The following is an 18074-nucleotide window of genomic DNA, read 5'->3' on the forward strand; positions in this document are numbered from 1 at the left end:
GTGCGATAACATTCCCATCGTGTTGTGCGGTAACAAGGTGGACGTTAAAAATAGGCAGGTGAAAGCAAAGCAGGTTGCCTTTCGCAGGAAGAGGAATCTCCAGTACTATGAAATTTCAGCCAAGAGCAATTACAACTTTGAGAAGCCATTTTTGTATCTTGCTAGAAAGCTTGCAGGGTAATTGCTCTAAACTGTTTCTTTTCTCTCTATATCATATCTATAAAAACTTGTCTTGGGAGATGCATATGTATGATAAGCTGTTCAATTGTCCTTTTATTGAGATAAAAAAGTACAAAAGTAAAAGAGCTCTCACAAGATAAGTGAAAGACAAAACCAAAGAGCAAACGGAACCAAAGAAAATAATGACATTCTTCAAACTTGGATTATAAAGTGAAATGTTGTATTTGATTTTACACATATAAACGATTCTTCCCAAGGATCTCAACAACCACTCATTCCTTTCCAGCCGCAGCCGCAAGCTCCGCAGAAAAGCCAGCAAATACCTCCACAAGACAAGCTGTTCAATTGTCCTTTCATTGAGATAAAAAAGTACAGAAAGTAAAAGAGCTTCACAAGATAAGAGAGAGACAAAACCAAAGAGCAAATGGAACCAAAGAAAATAATGACATTCTTCAAACTTGGATTATAAAGTGAAATGTTGTATTTGATTTTACACAAATAAACGATTCTTCCCAAGGATCTCAACAACCACTCATTCAGCCGCAGCCGCAAGCTCCGCAGAAAAGCCAGCAAATACCTCCACAAGACCATTTCTTGTCCCGCTGAACGCATCAAAATCCCCTTCCGTTAAAGAAACCGTACTGCGAGGTATAATACCGAAAAAAGAAAATAATTGCTCTATAATCTCACCATCCCATTGGTAAAAGATGTGCATTTGCTGAGCAAAACAGGAGAATCTCTCTTTAAAAGGAACAGCCAGAAGGAATATGGTAAAAGTGTTGCAGAGTTTAAAGAAAAGGAAGATTTACAAGTGAAACCAAGAAGACTACAAAGACCATAAGAATTTAAAGAAACCCCCTCACGAGATAAAAGCATCGAACCCCTGAAGCAGCTCACTTGTCTTTGATCACTAGCAACAAGCTCAGGCCAAAAGAAACTACATAGTTATATAGTTTTAATCATTATATCTCAATACGATAATGAATGTCTGAAATTTTTCAAAATTTCTCAATGATAGCAAATTATTGGAATGTGAAAAGCAGACGAAAAACAAGATTACCTCCCCACAAAGTTGTTTTCACTCTCAAATAAAATAACGAAAAAAGAAGAAAGAAAACTAAAATAAGCATACCAAAGCAGTTTCCTAAAATCATCCGCTCGAAAGCAGGTAAAAAAAAATAAAAAAAAAGATCCTTTCAAATGGTAAGTAAATAGTGAAATAAATAAAAACTCACCATCAGAAGCCGAACCTTTGATTGGAGGTCAATTTTCAAAAAATAAAAAAATAAAAAATAAAAAACGAAAGAAGGAAAAAAAGATAAGAGATAGAAATATCTCAATATATGTAATCAGGAATAAGTTAAAAGCAATACGCGTTATCTCAAAGTAGAAATTTGACAAAAAGACCTTTGCATATTAGGCAATCTCTTCGGATTCTGCTTTGGCAAAAGATGCGTCCATAGTTCCAGCAAGCTAGAAATGATCTACATCATTGAATTCAGGAAATAATGGGATCATTTGCCGGCCATATATCGTGATATATGTAGCAATTTGAATGCAAATATTGTCCCATTCTTTGTGCTAGGTGCAAGGTGCAAGGTGCAAGGTGCAAACCCCAGCATCATCTTAAGACCTTTGGAAGCAAGGCAAGCAAGCCTCCAACTTTGGCCCTGAAAAGGCAGGGGATTCATCAATAACACTCTTGAATGAAGCCGCAAGCTGTCAAATGACAAGAGGTCAAGCTATTTCACATTAGCTTTGACAAAATTTGCTTTAATCAAAACAAAAGGAATTACAGTCTGTCACTAACATTCTTATGCCAGAAGAAACATAACTTCTCAAACAGAATGTTTAACTAGCTGATAATTACATCCCTTTTTATTGACTTCAGACTAACACTAAAGACTGAATATAGAAAAAGAAGAATTCAAGACATACAATAAAATATAAAATATACTAGGTACATGCCATAATCTCCCTGAAAACAGCAGGAAAGGTAAAGAAAAAGAAATAAATAATAAAAGAATAATGAAAGATAACAGCACCATGATGAACCTGGAAATATTCATTTCTTTGGAAGATGTTTGATACAACACTCGTAAATTACATATCTAATATAAGCCAATGCAATTAGTCAAAATAGACATAACTAAATGTATCATTTACTGTTTCTTACATATCAAGGGCATTGAGGCCAAGTATTGCATGTCTCATTGATCATAAGCTAACAAACATTTAGGTTTTCTAGAAGAAATTAGGTTCCTTAATTCTATCAAATGTTCATCATTTGAAATATGAAGTGTAATACGGAGATTTGTTAATAATGCTTCTTGTTCCCAACTTAAGGGCCCAGAAGCATGCATTGCCACCATGGTACTTCGATAAGCATGCAACTCTAACCTATGAATTCTTGATGCCCCTTCCTCTTTTAGAGGAAGAGAACAATTTTCTTCTTCATCTTCACGGCCACAAAAAGATTCCGCATCGCTAGAATGAGCATCTGCATCTTGACTAGGACCTGCTAAAACAATACTAGGAAACTTATTCATACCACTACTACTGACACTACAACTACCAACAGAGCATGCACCACTATCAGAATCACTAAATTCTGTGCTCCTTTCAAAAAAACATGAACTAGCACCAATTAAATTCTCCCTCTCTATTTCAAAATGGCCATTTGTTTGTTTACTAAAGGAAGCATGCATGCCATTTTCACCCAGATTATCTCGTGGGGAAGCAACAGCATCTACCTTTTTCAGCAGGGGAGATGGGGACCTTGAAATTACTTGCTGATGATCAGTCCATTTCTGAATTGCTCTCACTTTACTAGGATGTGCTTCAACTTGAGAAGAACAAAATGGAGAAGCTCTCTTCAATGACTTAGCTGAAACAATATAAGAATCCTGGCCATAATTGTTGTCCTGAAGAGCTAAACCATCATTTCCAGCAGGGAGCCTTATTCTTGCATTAACTTGTGGAACATCACAACAATTCAAGTTTGGCAAGTTGTTGGATTTTGCAGCTTCACGACTCCCACAACCCTGTGAAGACATAACAAATGATATTTAGTACAATAGCATGGCGTACAAAAGAATAACAGAGCACTAATTCCCAAGCGGTAAAAAAAACACATTGTTATTACCATGATAAAAGTAAAATCAACGTGAGTAAGAGAGGTGAAAAAAAGACGTATAGTTTGAAAAGAATTACTGATCCATCAAGATGAAAGCAAATGCCATTCATGAACTCTAGTGGCAGAATATTTCAAATATATCCAACGAGTGAAAAAGATGATGAATTAAAACTTTTGGAAGGATTCAATTCAAAAGGTCTCAAGCAAAAGCAAGAGAACTTTAAACACTCTCAACAGCAATAAGCAAAACAAAAAGGAACCAGCTAAAAGTTTACCTTTCCAAATACAACCCATTTATCATCTTGCCAAGTCCTACGCGGCCTAGTCTTGGATTTGTGAATCTTAAACTCCATGAATGAGCCAAGAAGCCTGACCAAGCAAGAACCCCCATCCAAGACTTTCAAAACTATCGCTGCTTTCCAGGAACCAGCATCAAGCACCTCCACAATATCACCAGAAGCCCAATTCACCACACTGCCCACAGGAGGTGGGCAAGGCCTAATGGATGTCCTTGGAACTTTGTCCACAGTTTTCCCATCTTCCATGCCTCGAACCGCTGCATACCTAACACAGTAGGTGTGTCCATTACCAGAGATGATCTCTGCACCACGCCACGCCCCTAAGGCCATGTCTTTTTTGCATAGTACCTCCACTTTACTTCCCTTCTTGAATCTCATTATTCCTGTGTTACACTTATCGGGAACACAATATCTCGATACCTATATAAACAATAAAAATTGTTGCTTTAATTAGAAACACAACTAAACATATTCAAGAACAACGATCTAATTTACACAAAAAAGAAGGATAGAGTGAAAATGATTGCCTATGATTGAAAATAAGAACTTGATTACTTTGGCATTCAAAGTATAGCCACAACGTGCAAAATCTACACGATAAATTAAAAATCACACATTTATTTGGAAATATAGGCAAAATAATGAAAAATTGAATGAACAGGCAAACATTGAGATAATGAAATCAAAAGCCCTAAAAGAACATTCAAGATAGGGGCATAAGTCACACAATCTGAAATCTAAATCAAAATTACGTACTTTCCTACAAGTAACAACAAATTAATCGAAAAATAAACGAAAACAATAAAGCGTTAAGATCGTGAAATCAAAAGCCCTAAAAATCAAAATTGGGACCAGATTTGACTGACCTTCGTGATAAAACTCACGTAATTCCACAGGAGCTCTTCTGAAAATCAATTTATGAATCTTATTCTGGAAGAGATATCGAGCTTGATTTTGTTAATTCAGGAACAAAACGAGGATCGGATTCGGACTCAGGACCTAGGGTTTGTGAGAAATGAGAATAGGGAAGAAAACAAATATGAAATATTGATGTATTTGTATATTTCTTTTCTTTTATTTTTCGTTCTTTTTCAATGCTTGCGTTACAAGTCCTAGGTCTAACTTCTAACAAGGGAAAGGCTACGAGGGAGCGTGGGACGCACAGCCTGTCTCGTTTTTTTTTTTTTTTTTTTTTTTTTTTTTTGGTCCTAAAGTGAAAATAAATAAAATTTGTGCATGACTTTGTTTGGTAACTATTAAAAGACGTTTTAAAGAAAAATTATATAAGTTTTAGGCAAAGCAACAACCGTATAATCCGAAAAATATGACTTTTATTGTTTTCTGTGTAACATCATTTGTAAGTGTGTAATATTATTATATGTGTTGGACTTTATTTTTTGATAAACGTAAGTATCACTATTTTTGTCACTTTTCGGCTCGCATTTATTATTTAAGACGTGAATTTTATTATTTATTTTCATTTAAATAATAATATATTATGTTAATAAAATTCACGTATTAAACAATAAATGCCGTAAGTGACAAAAAATAACAGAAAAAATGAAGCTAACATTTTTTTTTAATATTATACTTTGGTGAACCAAATGTTACACAAAGGAAAAGAAAATGATATTACACGATAATACAAAAAAAGTTATATTTGGAGACTAATTCGAATGTTGAATTTTAAACATTTATTAAGTTAGTTTTTATCCTTAATAAATAACTTTGCTCGAATTTTTATTATCATGAACTCCGCTTTCCCCGTATGTTTTCCCTTAAGTAGGATACTTCATATTTGTTTTTTTTTTTTTCCTAAAAAAATTAGAATAGAAAATAACTCAAAGAATTATTGGCAAGTAAAATTAAACTAATTGAACTTATTATTTGACAATTTTATCCTCGCACTTGGAATTTGGATATCTTTCACGTTTAAAAATAAAAATAAAAATCTTGTCCGTAAAATTTAAAAGAAACATATATATATGTGTGTGTGTGTGTGTGTATATATATATATATATGAAAATTCAAAATAGTCTACTACATCCTGCCAAATCGTTTTTCACTTTTTATTTTTAACGCATTTCCACACCCCTACTTATTTCAACCATTTTTCCTTCTAAGACAGTTATATGCATCAACCAAGAAGAAAGTTCTCATTCTCATGAAATACAAAAGAGTGATAGTCATCTTATTACATATCATTTAAAATCTAAGTTGTTATATGTTATATAAAGAGCTAATATCATATTGGTAAAATCTTGTGTTTGCTCTGAAAAGGTGAACATCTGTGAGCAAGACTGTACATCTAAAATAACATTATGTTGGATCGCCATTGACACGCTTTCTAGCGAGCTACCTGAGTAATATGAATCCTTAAACCAGCTAGAGAAGTTCCTTCATGGTCAAAAGTCTTCGTCCATGTCCAGATAGAAAGTTCTTGATCAAGCGTTTATCGTCGGATTATCGTGAAGATTCAGCAAATAAATATTGCAGTAGAGGAGTAACCACTGCTATGCTTAAACTGTTTCCAAGCAATGCATAACTGCAACATAGATTGAGAAATAGAATTGTTCATATATTTTTCAAGCACAAGAAAATATAGAAGTTTTCTACATAGCAACTAACTAGCGGGGAATTGCAACATTTCTTTGTCTTCAGTTGGTGTCTTGGTGGTGACTGTAACGTTCTTATTTTTTAAGTCGGCTAAATCTTGCAATTTAATTCACCAAACTAGTGGTTCTCTTGCTTTAAAAAAATGTTGGAAGTAATGCTTTTATGAAAATGCAAATAATCTGCTTGCGTCATGTAAATTAGGTAATGAACATCTCGAATCATAAATGCCACCTGTATCCCATTATTACAAATATGCACTTTACATAATATGCAATGGACGAGTATTAAACATATTTTCTAACAAATATCTTGGAGAGATTAGTGGAAGAATTAAAGCCTATATGTATAACAGGAGTGCAACGTAGTTTTATTTATTTTTTAACCACCAAATTCACTCTTAAATTTAATGTGAACCTACCTAATGTATAGTCCTATTTGAAATGCTGAATTCTTCATATTTACCAAAATAATAGAGAATATAATAAGATAAATAACAAGGACGTGAAAAATAATAAGAGACCAAGAGCAACTGATATTTTTGAGGAAAAGGAGATGGAGCCAATTGATATTTTTTAGAAGGCAAAGTTTCTTGGATCGCTATGGGCTGCTTCAGATAAAGCTTTTAAAGGATTTCCACTTTCTTTAGTCATTTGGAATTTGAAAGATGTAATAGGGAATTGATCTGAGAGTTATTTTTTGTTTCCTTTCATATCTTGGTCAAATCTTTTTTCGCATTTGGCCATTTCTGTATCTTGTGGGTTTGATGATTCTCTATCCTTTGCCCTTGTTATTGATTTTATCAATAAAGTTTTTCTTATAAAAAAAAAAAAAAACCAAGAGCAACATCGTACCGTTGTCTAAGGCTTATGTGTTGTGGAAAGTGGAAATCTTCAGGGAAAGAATGCAAATTAGCAACCTAATTTCCAAAAAAAAAGAAAAAGGAGGTTTAGCAAAGCTTGATTTGCAAGAAAATGAAAATAAACCTTCAGAAGAGATGGGAAAGAAATCCGCATACCTCCCTTGGGGTAAAGTATCTAAGACCTTGATTCTTTAACGAAGATGCTTTACCCTTTTTCTCTGGCTGCATAACTATAATCTTGTAAATGCATTATTCAAGAAAAACTATGGCAAGTTTCTCATTATAATGAACATGAACTATACGCTTGAAAAAAAAAAAAAAAAAAAAAAAAAAAAAAAAAAAACTCATGAGTAGTGGACAGCAAACTTGTGGTACGAGAATTAGACCTTACATCGAGTATCATATCCTTTTTCGTACCTAAGCTAAGGTATTTTCATTTATATGACTCTTCAGGTCAAATCACTTTGGAATATCACCTACCAGCAATGGTGACATTAGACATCATTACATACTAATCATGCTTTGTGCAAGTACCCAACAAATAGACTTTCAAAGAAAGAAATAAGGCACCTAACAAATAGATGTAAGATCTTAAGCAATGAAGCAAATCAGGTATAACATAGAGAAACGCTCAAGTATCATAGAAGAATTCAGCATAAGTTGACAGAATGGCATCTTACCAGGACTGTTGCCAAAAGGGAGCCAGTGCCTTTCACATATCGGTAATAACTTTTTGTAAAACAACAACATCGCTGCGAATCGGGATAGACAATATCTAAGCAGAGTTAAGAATTTCAGCATATATGTCTGTGCATGGATAGATAAATATCCAACATTTGGAAATCAAATATGCTATTCCATAATGATCAGAAAGAAAAAGGATACCCATGGCACTTCCCCACCTCTCTATCAAGTTTAAAGGGACAAAATACTGTTTCAAGGAGCGAACATCATCTCCATCCCTTTTACCATCTTGCTCCAGAGCTCCAAAATCGTCTGCTAGAGCACCAGTGGCATCCAAAAAACCGGATCCTGGTTGCTGGCTAGGACTCTTCAACTCAAGAAACCTCTCTATTGGCTCACAAGATCGGATCAACTTATCCAAGCTCTCTTGTGTTTGATCATGTTCGCATAATACTTCTTTATCGGCATGCCAAGACAATGGGGTTGGAGAGTAAAGAAGCTGATTATCAAACAGTGGGTTCTGAAAGGATAAAGGTTTCCTCTTTGACTACAAAGGAAATTGATACAAGTTAAATAAAAGTCCAAAGTTACTGCAAACAGTAGAAGTAATAGTTCCCATATTTTTCCAGATGACTGGGAAACTCAGACAGAGAAAACGTACCAGACAAAAATAGCGTGGCCTGGAATAAGGCACACCAAATTGTAATGGAGTCAATATAAACTCCTGTGTTACAAAATCAGCTTCTTCCAATATCTCTAACATCCTTGAATGTGTATCAGACGTCTATAACCAGAAGAGAAAATCAACATCAAAAGGCAACCAACCAAACAAATCTTACTAGAATGGAGCGGAATTTTCATGAACAAACCTCAAATCCAACAACATTCTCCACAAACAACATAATGGGTGGGCGTGATATGTCTCGTATCAATTCAAGAATATTCAGAAACGAAAATGCACGAGGATCATTGGATTGCTTTTGGAGACCTAATAAGAATAAGTTCAACAAATTCCTTGTCAGTTGCTAATATACAAACACACATCCGCAAAAAGCGGAATTATTTTCGAGGAATTAAGGGAAAATGCAATGAAGAATGTGTCACCTTGTCGAGTGTATGGTTGGCAAGGAGGAGAAAGAAGCCATGCGTGTGCCCCAAAACTGTCGAGATCAGTAGCAGTCAGGCTCTGAATATTACCCTATAATATCCGACCATAAATATTTACAAACAGAATTTTAATGGAAGAAAACGCCTGAGCAATTCCAAGCCCATAACAACAAAAACTTTAAACAGAACAGAACATTGTTTCAATTCTAAGACAAACAACACAAGTCATGTGTTTCAATTCATTAAAAAAAAAATCAATAAAGAAAAGAGAAAAACCTGATAAGGACGGTGGCCAAAGTTGAATTCATAGACATCGTTGGCCGTGTCGTTGATGTCGAAGGCTTCCACGATTTTCGCGTTTAGTCCAGCTCTCGTCAATGAGTACCTCTAACAACAAGAAGACCAAAAAAAAAAATCATAAAAATATAAAGGGAAGTTTTGACGAACAAATTGATTGATCTTGAACACAACTAAAACCTAACGAGGCATCAACAGAATCAGCTAACAACAGAGAGAGAGAGAATTGAAAAATTGTCGGAAATACCATGCCTCCGATGCCACTGTAGAACTCGAGAACCCTCCAGGGTTCCTGTGGGTGCTTCTCCATTGTCTACCGGCGACGGCTCTGAAACAACGACGCCTTTCAATTACTGCGTTTGTGCTTCTGAGTTCTGTGGAGACTTGGCCCGACGCCGTCGTTTTGACCCCAACCTGCAAGAAAACGACGGGTGCTTTTTTTAAAATAATTTTTGTTTTTTATATAAAAATGAAAATAAAAACGTTTTTAATTTCAAACATAAATTATTTTTAAAAATACATTTGGTAAATTTATCAAGAGATTAATTTCAATATAAAAAAAAAACTCATTAATGTTTATCTTTCTTTCTCTCTGCTCGAGAGATGAGAAAACAAAAATAAAAAATAAAAAATGATTAAAAGTCATTTTTTATTTCTCTATCATTTTATAATAAATTAAAAAATCATTTTCATTTTCAATTTTTATCTTTATTGCGCCGAACGCTATTTTAGAAACGTTTTCATTTTTTTTTCTAAAAAACGTAAAAAATAAAAACGGAATCAATTCTAAACACAGCCGACATGTCTTTTCTCTTTTTTTTTCTTTTTTTTTTTAGACTTTCCCTAGTCTTCTCATTTTTGGACACATATCCCTACTTATCAAGTATTTAAGATTACTTTTAAAACTCCTAAAAGCACTTTGCATCATAAACGATGCAACTATAATGTTTGATAAAAGTGTATAAAAATACTTTGCCCACAAATCAATACAATTTTTAAGTTATTTTGAGAAGTTAATATGTGTAGCTTTTAGATTTTATTTTTACTTCTATTTTTATTTTAAGTAAAAGTAGTGCTTCTATTAAAAGCACAATAATTATTTTAAAAGCACAACAACTGCAACTAGCCCTAAATTTAATTAAAATCAAATCAGATTGAAAAAATAATAGAGATCCGACGGCTAATAAGTAGAGAACATATGTATTTTCAAAAAAGAGGAAATACTAGAAAAAAATTTTTTTTTTTTTTTGAGGAAACGATTCCTAAAGTTTTGTTTTGTTTTTTTTTTTTTTTTGAGGAAACGATTCCTAAAGTTTTTTTTTTTTTTTTTTTTTTTTTTTTTTGATAGGTATGATTCTTGACATTACAATGGATAAAAAAAATCAGAAATTTAACATTAGTAATCATATATAAATATTTTACATCAATAATCACATTAAACGAGAAGGGTTTTAGTTTTAATGAATTTGTTTTAACAATAGTGAAAAGAGCATTTTGAACATAGTATTATTATTTTTAAAAATATTAAGTTTTCACGTGATGAAAACATTATTACTGCTATTCCATCAACTATTATTATTATTTTTTTTCCGTCTCAAACTCTTTCCTAGTCTGAAGTCTCTATGGCTACCGTTGTGAAATCCTAATAAAAACCCCTTTCTGAGTTGACTCAAAATTACATAGAATCTACCAATTGCAAGAATTGAAATCACCCAAGAACATGAAAGATGAGAATGACTCTAGAATCAATGGTCAAATCAGCATTCAAAACTTACTTGTAGCCTAACAGATTATTAACCCTGTGCCATGTCACTAATGACTCTAGAATCAATGGTCAAATCTTTAACAACTCTCCACCTTGAGCGTTGATTCTTCAATTCAGTTGATTTCCTTCTTCCTCACAACCTCGTTCTGCACACTCAACAGAAACAAAATTCAAACAGTGTTTGAATTTTGCTGTTGGTAATGCCTTAGTGATCATCATGTCTGCAGGGTTGTCATCTGTGGAGACCTTTCAAAACCCTCACTTCTCCTTTAGACAATATATTTCTAATGAAATGAAGTCTCACATCTATGTGCTTGGTCCGCTTATGAAACATTTGGTTCTTGGATGAGTAAAATGCACTTTGACTATCACAATACACCATAAAGTGTATGTGTTTCAATCCCGGCTCCTCAATGAGTTTTGGTAAGTGGATTCGTACCCTGATTCGAATGGTTCATGGTTTGCTACAATGTTTTCTCACACAAAAAATACACGTAAATTGAAAATAATTCTAATCTCATGATTCTAATCTATGAACCAAACGTCTTTGCCTCTCTGTCAGAGCAATTTACTCAGCCTCAGTTATTGACAATGCAACAACAAGTTGAAGTGAGGCACAGTACCTCCGAGTACTCGAAACACATAACCGGTAAAAGACCTCCTGTGATCTAAATCTCCAGTAAAATTTCTAAACCACCCTTAATGAAATGTTCATAATTAAGGTAATAATCATCAGGACAATAATAGACTCCACAACTTAACAATCACCCTACCGCGACAACGACTCTCTTTTCTCGAAAGATAAGTCCAACTGAAGTTGCTCACAACTTCAGTTTCTCAATCAGAGCAGTCTTTGTCAAAATGTCAACTAGATTCTGTCTCCCCTAAATCTTACAATTGCTAAGACTCCATTCTCCAATAGTGGTCTTATAAAACTGTAACGAACTTGCACATGCTTTGTCTTTGCACAATAAACATGATTCCTTATCAAGGAAATCGTACTCTGATTGTCACAATGCAATATACTCTTTTCGTTCTTGTGACCCAATTTTTTCAAGAATTACTACAACTATACCATCCATTTGCTAGCTGAACCACAATGACATACTTTGTCTCAAAAAAGTAACTATCTTTTGCAGGTTAGAAACGTACCACGGCAAGAGTGTAAACATATTAGTAGTACTTTTCCTGCCGCCCAGCGCCCTAGGAGTGGGGCTTCCCACCCCTTCCAACCCCTGTGATGACCTTACTGCGAAGATTGATCCGTAAAATCTCTTCATAAGACAAATAATCAGGAGGGCAGTAATTAGACTCCATACCTTAATAGATAGTTCGGTTTTAAATTTTTTTTGAATGTTTATTTATTTTTTATTTTTTTATTTTTTTGAAGAATAATAAAAGAATATTTTTCATGTACTGCAAAGTCTCATCTTCCATAGCATATAACACACTAAGCAAAGGATCGTCTGTGTTTAGAAATTTGTTCTCATTGAGCTGAAAAAGGACATTTAGTTTATGTTTATACGTGAGTGTAATGATACTCTACCAATCAACAGCTTAGTTTTACTAAAATAGAACCATTCTTTTAATTAAGTTTGGATATGATTATCACTCAAAAGTACATGTCATTTGCTGTTTATTTTATTGTCGTTTAGACATAAAAACGACATTGCTTTTGTTGTCTCAAGGTTTGTTGTCGTTTTCAGAAAACCCACTTCTGTCAAAAATTTGCTTTTAAGTCGACCATGTCGTTTTTCTTATGACACCGTATACTCTAAGAAAGAAAAATGTCGTATCAGTGAGCCATGTGCGACCGATAGAGAAAGAAAAATACTTAGAAGCACTATCGGTACTAAACACCACTACTAATAGAATGTGAGTCTCATAGGATCTCATGTTACGGGACTCACATTTTATTAGTGGATTGTACTAAGCACTACGGATGCCCAATAGTATTGCTCATAAAGAAAAGGAGAAGGGCATATTAATGACTAATCCTGATGCAGCGAAATGGTTAGGGATAGAATTTTTTCGGCTTAACCCGGATGAGAGACGGGACGTGCAATCCCAATCTACTTAAAAGAACCCATAAGGGGAAAATCCCCAAATTAGAAAGAAACCTCAACTCTAGTATTCAATTCTTAAAATATTTTCAGTCCCCTTAATACAATAGTTAAGTGGCTATTTATAACTTACCTAGAAAACGATAACAATAACAATTAAGATAAACGACATAATAATAACAAAACTAAGCTAAATTAGAAAGCTATAACAAACGACAATAAAATATAAAAATGACTATTAATACTCAAATCTCCCTACATCAAATCCCCAATTTGCTTTTTTTTTTTTTGGTTTTTTCAGTTAAAAGATATTTTTAGGTTATTTTTGAATTTGGTGTCTGATTAGTCACGCACGTGAGGGCATGTGACATTCCATCCAATTTTTTTTTTTTTGATACTGTCATCAATTGGAGTACCTATATCAAAATTGTAAAGTCTAAGGGATTAATCCTCAAAAATTTAGTTTAAGAATTAATTTATCAATCGCGCAAAGTTGGGGCATCGATTTAAAAAAAAAAAAAAAAAAAAAAAAAAAAAGCCTATATAAGAAGGCGACATATCATTTATTGTCAAAATTTTGCGTGTAGCTAATATATTAAAATTTGTTGTTGTTTACCATTTATGACGATTTATATATCACATTCACATATGTTTCTTGTCCCTTATATGTTTTTAAGGACGACATGCAGTTTTAATTAAAACCTTTATGTCCTTAAGGAACACAATATTTTTGATTAATCTCAATCATATTAACGATTTCAAATAAAAGTTGGTTCCACTATTTCTGCTGCATGTTGAATTTGATTTCTAACGGTCTTTTCCTACTTGAAGTCCGCAATTCTTTCTCTCCGTTTTTTTATTATCACTTCAAAAAAAAAAAAAAACATAAAAAATTAATGGAAAACGCTTAGCCATTTGTGACCTAGTACCAAGCTATCCTATTTGGTTTACAATTCGTATTTCATAATGATTCGGAGTTACATGATTCTATATATAATTTCCTCACTTTTGCCATCGCTCATACCAGATTTACAATCACAACAGACGTTCACAGAGCTATAGAGACGTTTTGCAAGAAGCAATATGGTGAGGATTATAAGTAATAGCCCCCAATATTTAGGCTACGACTGCAGTGTAGAGATTGATCAGCGCACATTCCTGCCACCTAATTTCGAAGAAACAGATTATATCCGCTTCCGCATCTGCTTCTCCACAGGCGGTCTCGAAAGCGAGGTCGTAAATCTCATCGGCCTCTCCACATTCTTGGCTGACACTCTACGCCTGATGGCCGACATTCTCTACTCTTCCGGCGTGCCCTCCCGGCTCACCCGTTCTATGAAGTGCGAAATAACCGCCGATGTCTTTGACATCGTCCAGCGCCACAACTTCTCCGCCTCCTTACTCCCCATTCATGTACGCGTCTTTCCGGCCGGTACTACTCGCTCCGAGGAATCAACGCTTGAGCGTGCCTTGAGGGAATCTGCCGAGGAGTTTCAAACTCCGATCCCCACGACTAAGTCGTCGATTCAAGCGCTAGAGGTGGTCAAGAATGATGATGCTGATCATGAGAATAATGTTTCTGGTGCTGATGAGGCGAGTAAATGGTGTAATTGTACGATCTGTTTGGAAGAGTTATCTTTGGATTGGAACGACAATCAGACGGTGCTACGAATGCCGTGTTCTCACCTTTATCACAGAGACTGCATAGTTCAGTGGCTGGAGATCAGTCACCTATGTCCGTTGTGCCGTTACGCCGTGCCAATTAATTAGATTTTCTTAATTGAGAATTGAGAATTAGACTGTTTCTGGTTTTTTTTTTCATGAAGATTTTGCTTAGCTAGTTGTAAATTGTATAATACTCGTGACTGATTTGCAGTTAACTTTACGCTATTTTTTTTTTTTTTTTTTTTTGAAGTGCGAACGTAAATTCCTTATATGGTGCTGGTTTAACGGTAGAGATATCCAATATAATTGCTATTGGCCCTTGATATACTTCTTTTAGTTACTTTGTGAGGAAGAAAGTATTATGCCTTGTACAGTGCAAAGACTATTTTGTTTTTTTTTAATAAGATTATTTTGTAGTTAATGGGCTTAATTAATCACTTAGAATATAAGATTGGTCTTCATCAGCTTTCTTTGAAAAACTTATACTTATTGTTGCTTCTGGTTTCTTGACCTTCCATAATTGGCAATTGCAATGTAAAACGACATGTAGTTTCTAGTTTAAATATTAAAAAAAAAAAAAAAAACCTTCTAAAGTCTAACACGTAATGACGCTTCCCACTGTCCCTTTCTTAAGTTAGCTGTCTCTGAATTTTTGGCACAATCGATCCCTCATTGTTTCTAAGAGGTGATAGTTCAGTTTTAAATTATTTTGGATGTTATATTTGAAATATTTTTCATCTCCAATTTTAAAATATATTATAAAATATTCAGATTTTAATTAATATAATTGCGTAATAAAATAGAAATTTATAAGAACGTATTGATGAAATGTAAAATGTTATAATTTTAAAGATTTTAAAGAATAATGAAAGAATATTTAGCATGTACTGTAAAGTCTCCTCGTTCATAGCTCACTAAGAAAAGGATTGTTTATGCTTGGAAATTTTCTCTCATTGAGCTGGAAAAGGACATGCAGTTTATGTTTATTGGTGAGTTTGATCATACTCTACCAAGCAAGAGCTTAGTTTTACAAAAAATAGAACTTTTCTTTTTCAAATTTGGCTTTGTCTATCATCCAAAAGTACATATTATTTGCAGTTTATTTTATTGTCGTTCAGACATAAAAACGGCATAGCTTTAGTCGTCCAAAAGTTTGCTGTCGTTTTATGATAATGGATATATATGTGTTCCAAATGCTTGCTATTAAGTCGAACGTGTCGTTTCTCATCTACATTAACAAAGAAAAATGTCGGTATCAGTGACATTTTGTTGTTTATACGAGATATAGTCAGAGTTAAATTATTAAAACGACATAGCGTTGGTTTTCCAAGGGTTTGTCAGATTGTCTTCATTTTGAGAAGAAACGACAAAGTATTGTCTTACATTAAACTTCTGATGTCGTTTACATATCAACATGACAGCTCTCTAATGTATTAGTATTTCTTTTACGCTAAAATAAAACGATGTCAGTTTTTGTTATCTTGTTTCTCAAAAGCAACATATTATTTATGGCCAAAATTCCATTTTAGTTGAAGGTTCAGAAAAGGCAGTTCATATTGCTACTATACTAAAATTTGTTGTTGTTTACTATCACGGCCTATGGTCCCTCATGTTTTTTTGAACCGCTTGCCGTTTTAATTTAAACTCTATCTCCTACTATCAAATTCTATCCAAATTTAAGGAATAGAATATTTCTGATTAATCTCTATCATATTAACAATGACAAACAAAATCTGGTTCAACTAGTTTTGTCCCTTATGTATTTACGAACGACATGCTGTTTTAATTAAAACCTTTATCTCCTAATTCAAATAAAATTTTATGTTAATATCAAATTCTTTTCAAATTAAACATGATTCCTTACCAAATGAATAGTACTATGCTTGTGACAATGCAATATACTTCTTTTGTACTTGTGACCTGATTTTTCCAAGAACGAATGCAACCATACGATCTCTTTGCTAGCTTCAGCCACAATGGCATACTCTGTCTCTGTCTCGGTAATAGAAAGAGTAACTATATATCTTCTGCAACTTGGAGCAAAGATCCGTGACATAATTCGGATCATAGTTCGTGACTCATTATAGTATTTTCTCTAAAAAAAATACACGTAAACTAGTTCCACTTAGAGTGTACACATATCAATAGGTCTTTTCCCATCTAGTGCACCCCTAGGAGCTAGGGGGCTTCCCACCCCTTCCTGAGCTCCATTGGTGTTCTAATTACCGTGAAGATTGACCTGTGAATTTCTCCTCGTACGACAATAATTTTTAGGGCACTAGTTACTCCATAGCTTGATAGAAAATTTGATTTCAAATGTTTTTAAATGGTTATTTTTAAAAGTTTTAAAATAGAATAATTTTCACCTCTAATTTAAAGATTTTGAAGAATAATATAAGAGTATATTTACTTTGCATCAACGGAAAGATAAAGAGATGAGTAATTCTCTTTTCTATTTAAAAATGTGTTTACTTAAAACATCTAAGGGAACTCTCTAAATTCTAGTTAAATTCTAGCTAAAATGGTCACAAAGCTATTTTGGCTAACAATTTTTTGATGAGTCACTCTAACCATACTCTCTATTTTTGATGAGTAATATTTATTGAATTTAAAATATAAATAACTTTATTTAATAAAAAAAACCTTTACATTTATTGTAGTTTGAAATAATAAAATAATAAAGAAACAGATGCCTAGTCATTTCTTGCTAGCAATATTTAACTAGTGTGAAATGTATTCTCCAAAATAGCTAATCATTTAGACTATCTTCAATATAAATGCTAATGCCAATTGTATATTTAACATAAAAAAGTATGATATGGTATGTTATTTTCTTTTTTACTCCAATGCATAATGCTACTTAAAATGCTAATCTACTTTTTCCTATAATAATTAAGTTTTGAAAGTTGTAAAAGTAAACTTTTATTTTTAAAATAATTAGAAAATGCAAAAGTTGAAATGATTATATGAAAAAGTAAACATTTCAACCAATAACAATCAAATGCAAAGTATGATATAGTATGTTATTTTCATTTTTACTCCAATGCATAATGCTATTTAAAATGCTAAATCTACTTTTTTCCATAATAATTAGGCTTTGAAAGTTGTAAAAGTGAACTTTTATTTTTAAAATAATTAGAAAATGCAAATGTTGCAATGATTATATGAAAAAGTAAACATTTCAACCAATAGCAATCAAATGTCAAATTTCCCACATACTATAATTTGTGAGAAATTTGTTACAAAGTATATCATATGATATATTTGGCATAACAAATAACATTGCATTGGATAGTGTTTTTTGCACTCAAATACTAAATTTACAATTGACATATCAGTTGTAGCATTGCATTAGAAATGCTCTTAACCAATGATTGGAGTGGAGAAAAGCCAATAAAAAAAA

General features: G+C 33.3%; 3 protein-coding genes across 8 annotated transcripts; 1 reads left to right on the forward strand and 2 right to left on the reverse strand.

Moving 5' to 3' along the window:
* Positions 1–1717: 1717 nt before the first annotated feature.
* Positions 1718–4703, reverse strand: LOC21389071. Of its 2 annotated transcripts, XM_024174744.1 has the most exons (4): positions 4482–4703; positions 3592–4035; positions 2581–3224; positions 1718–1850 (listed from the first exon to the last, which is right to left on the reverse strand). In XM_024174744.1, exons 2-4 carry the CDS (start codon positions 3991–3993, stop codon positions 1802–1804), a joined length of 1095 nt encoding a protein of 364 aa, XP_024030512.1. In that variant the 5' UTR covers positions 3994–4035; positions 4482–4703; the 3' UTR covers positions 1718–1801. The 2 variants fall into 2 exon arrangements, with proteins under 2 accessions (XP_024030512.1, XP_024030511.1); XM_024174743.1 differs by lacking the exon at positions 1718–1850 and having other exon boundaries at positions 2243–3224.
* Positions 4704–5771: 1068 nt separating this feature from the next.
* On the reverse strand, positions 5772–9536 carry LOC21389072 (tRNA (cytosine-5-)-methyltransferase). 5 transcript variants are annotated; one of them, XM_010112040.2, is made up of 10 exons: positions 9426–9536; positions 9158–9268; positions 8879–8972; positions 8644–8762; positions 8436–8558; positions 7976–8321; positions 7771–7865; positions 7247–7312; positions 7083–7147; positions 5774–6160 (listed from the first exon to the last, which is right to left on the reverse strand). In XM_010112040.2, exons 1-10 carry the CDS (start codon positions 9486–9488, stop codon positions 6079–6081), a joined length of 1164 nt encoding a protein of 387 aa, XP_010110342.1. In that variant the 5' UTR covers positions 9489–9536; the 3' UTR covers positions 5774–6078. The 5 variants fall into 5 exon arrangements, with proteins under 5 accessions (XP_024030516.1, XP_024030519.1, XP_010110342.1 ...); XM_024174748.1 differs by lacking the exon at positions 7083–7147 and having other exon boundaries at positions 5772–6160; XM_024174751.1 differs by lacking the exon at positions 9426–9536 and having other exon boundaries at positions 5772–6160; positions 8879–8934; positions 9158–9261.
* Positions 9537–14089: 4553 nt separating this feature from the next.
* On the forward strand, positions 14090–14776 carry LOC21389073. Its single transcript, XM_010112041.1, has one exon. It carries the CDS (start codon positions 14090–14092, stop codon positions 14774–14776), a length of 687 nt encoding a protein of 228 aa, XP_010110343.1.
* Positions 14777–18074: the final 3298 nt, after the last annotated feature.

This window comes from Morus notabilis, unplaced genomic scaffold (assembly GCF_000414095.1).
Source record: "Morus notabilis unplaced genomic scaffold, ASM41409v2 Scaffold1040, whole genome shotgun sequence".
Lineage (NCBI taxonomy): Eukaryota > Viridiplantae > Streptophyta > Magnoliopsida > Rosales > Moraceae > Morus > Morus notabilis.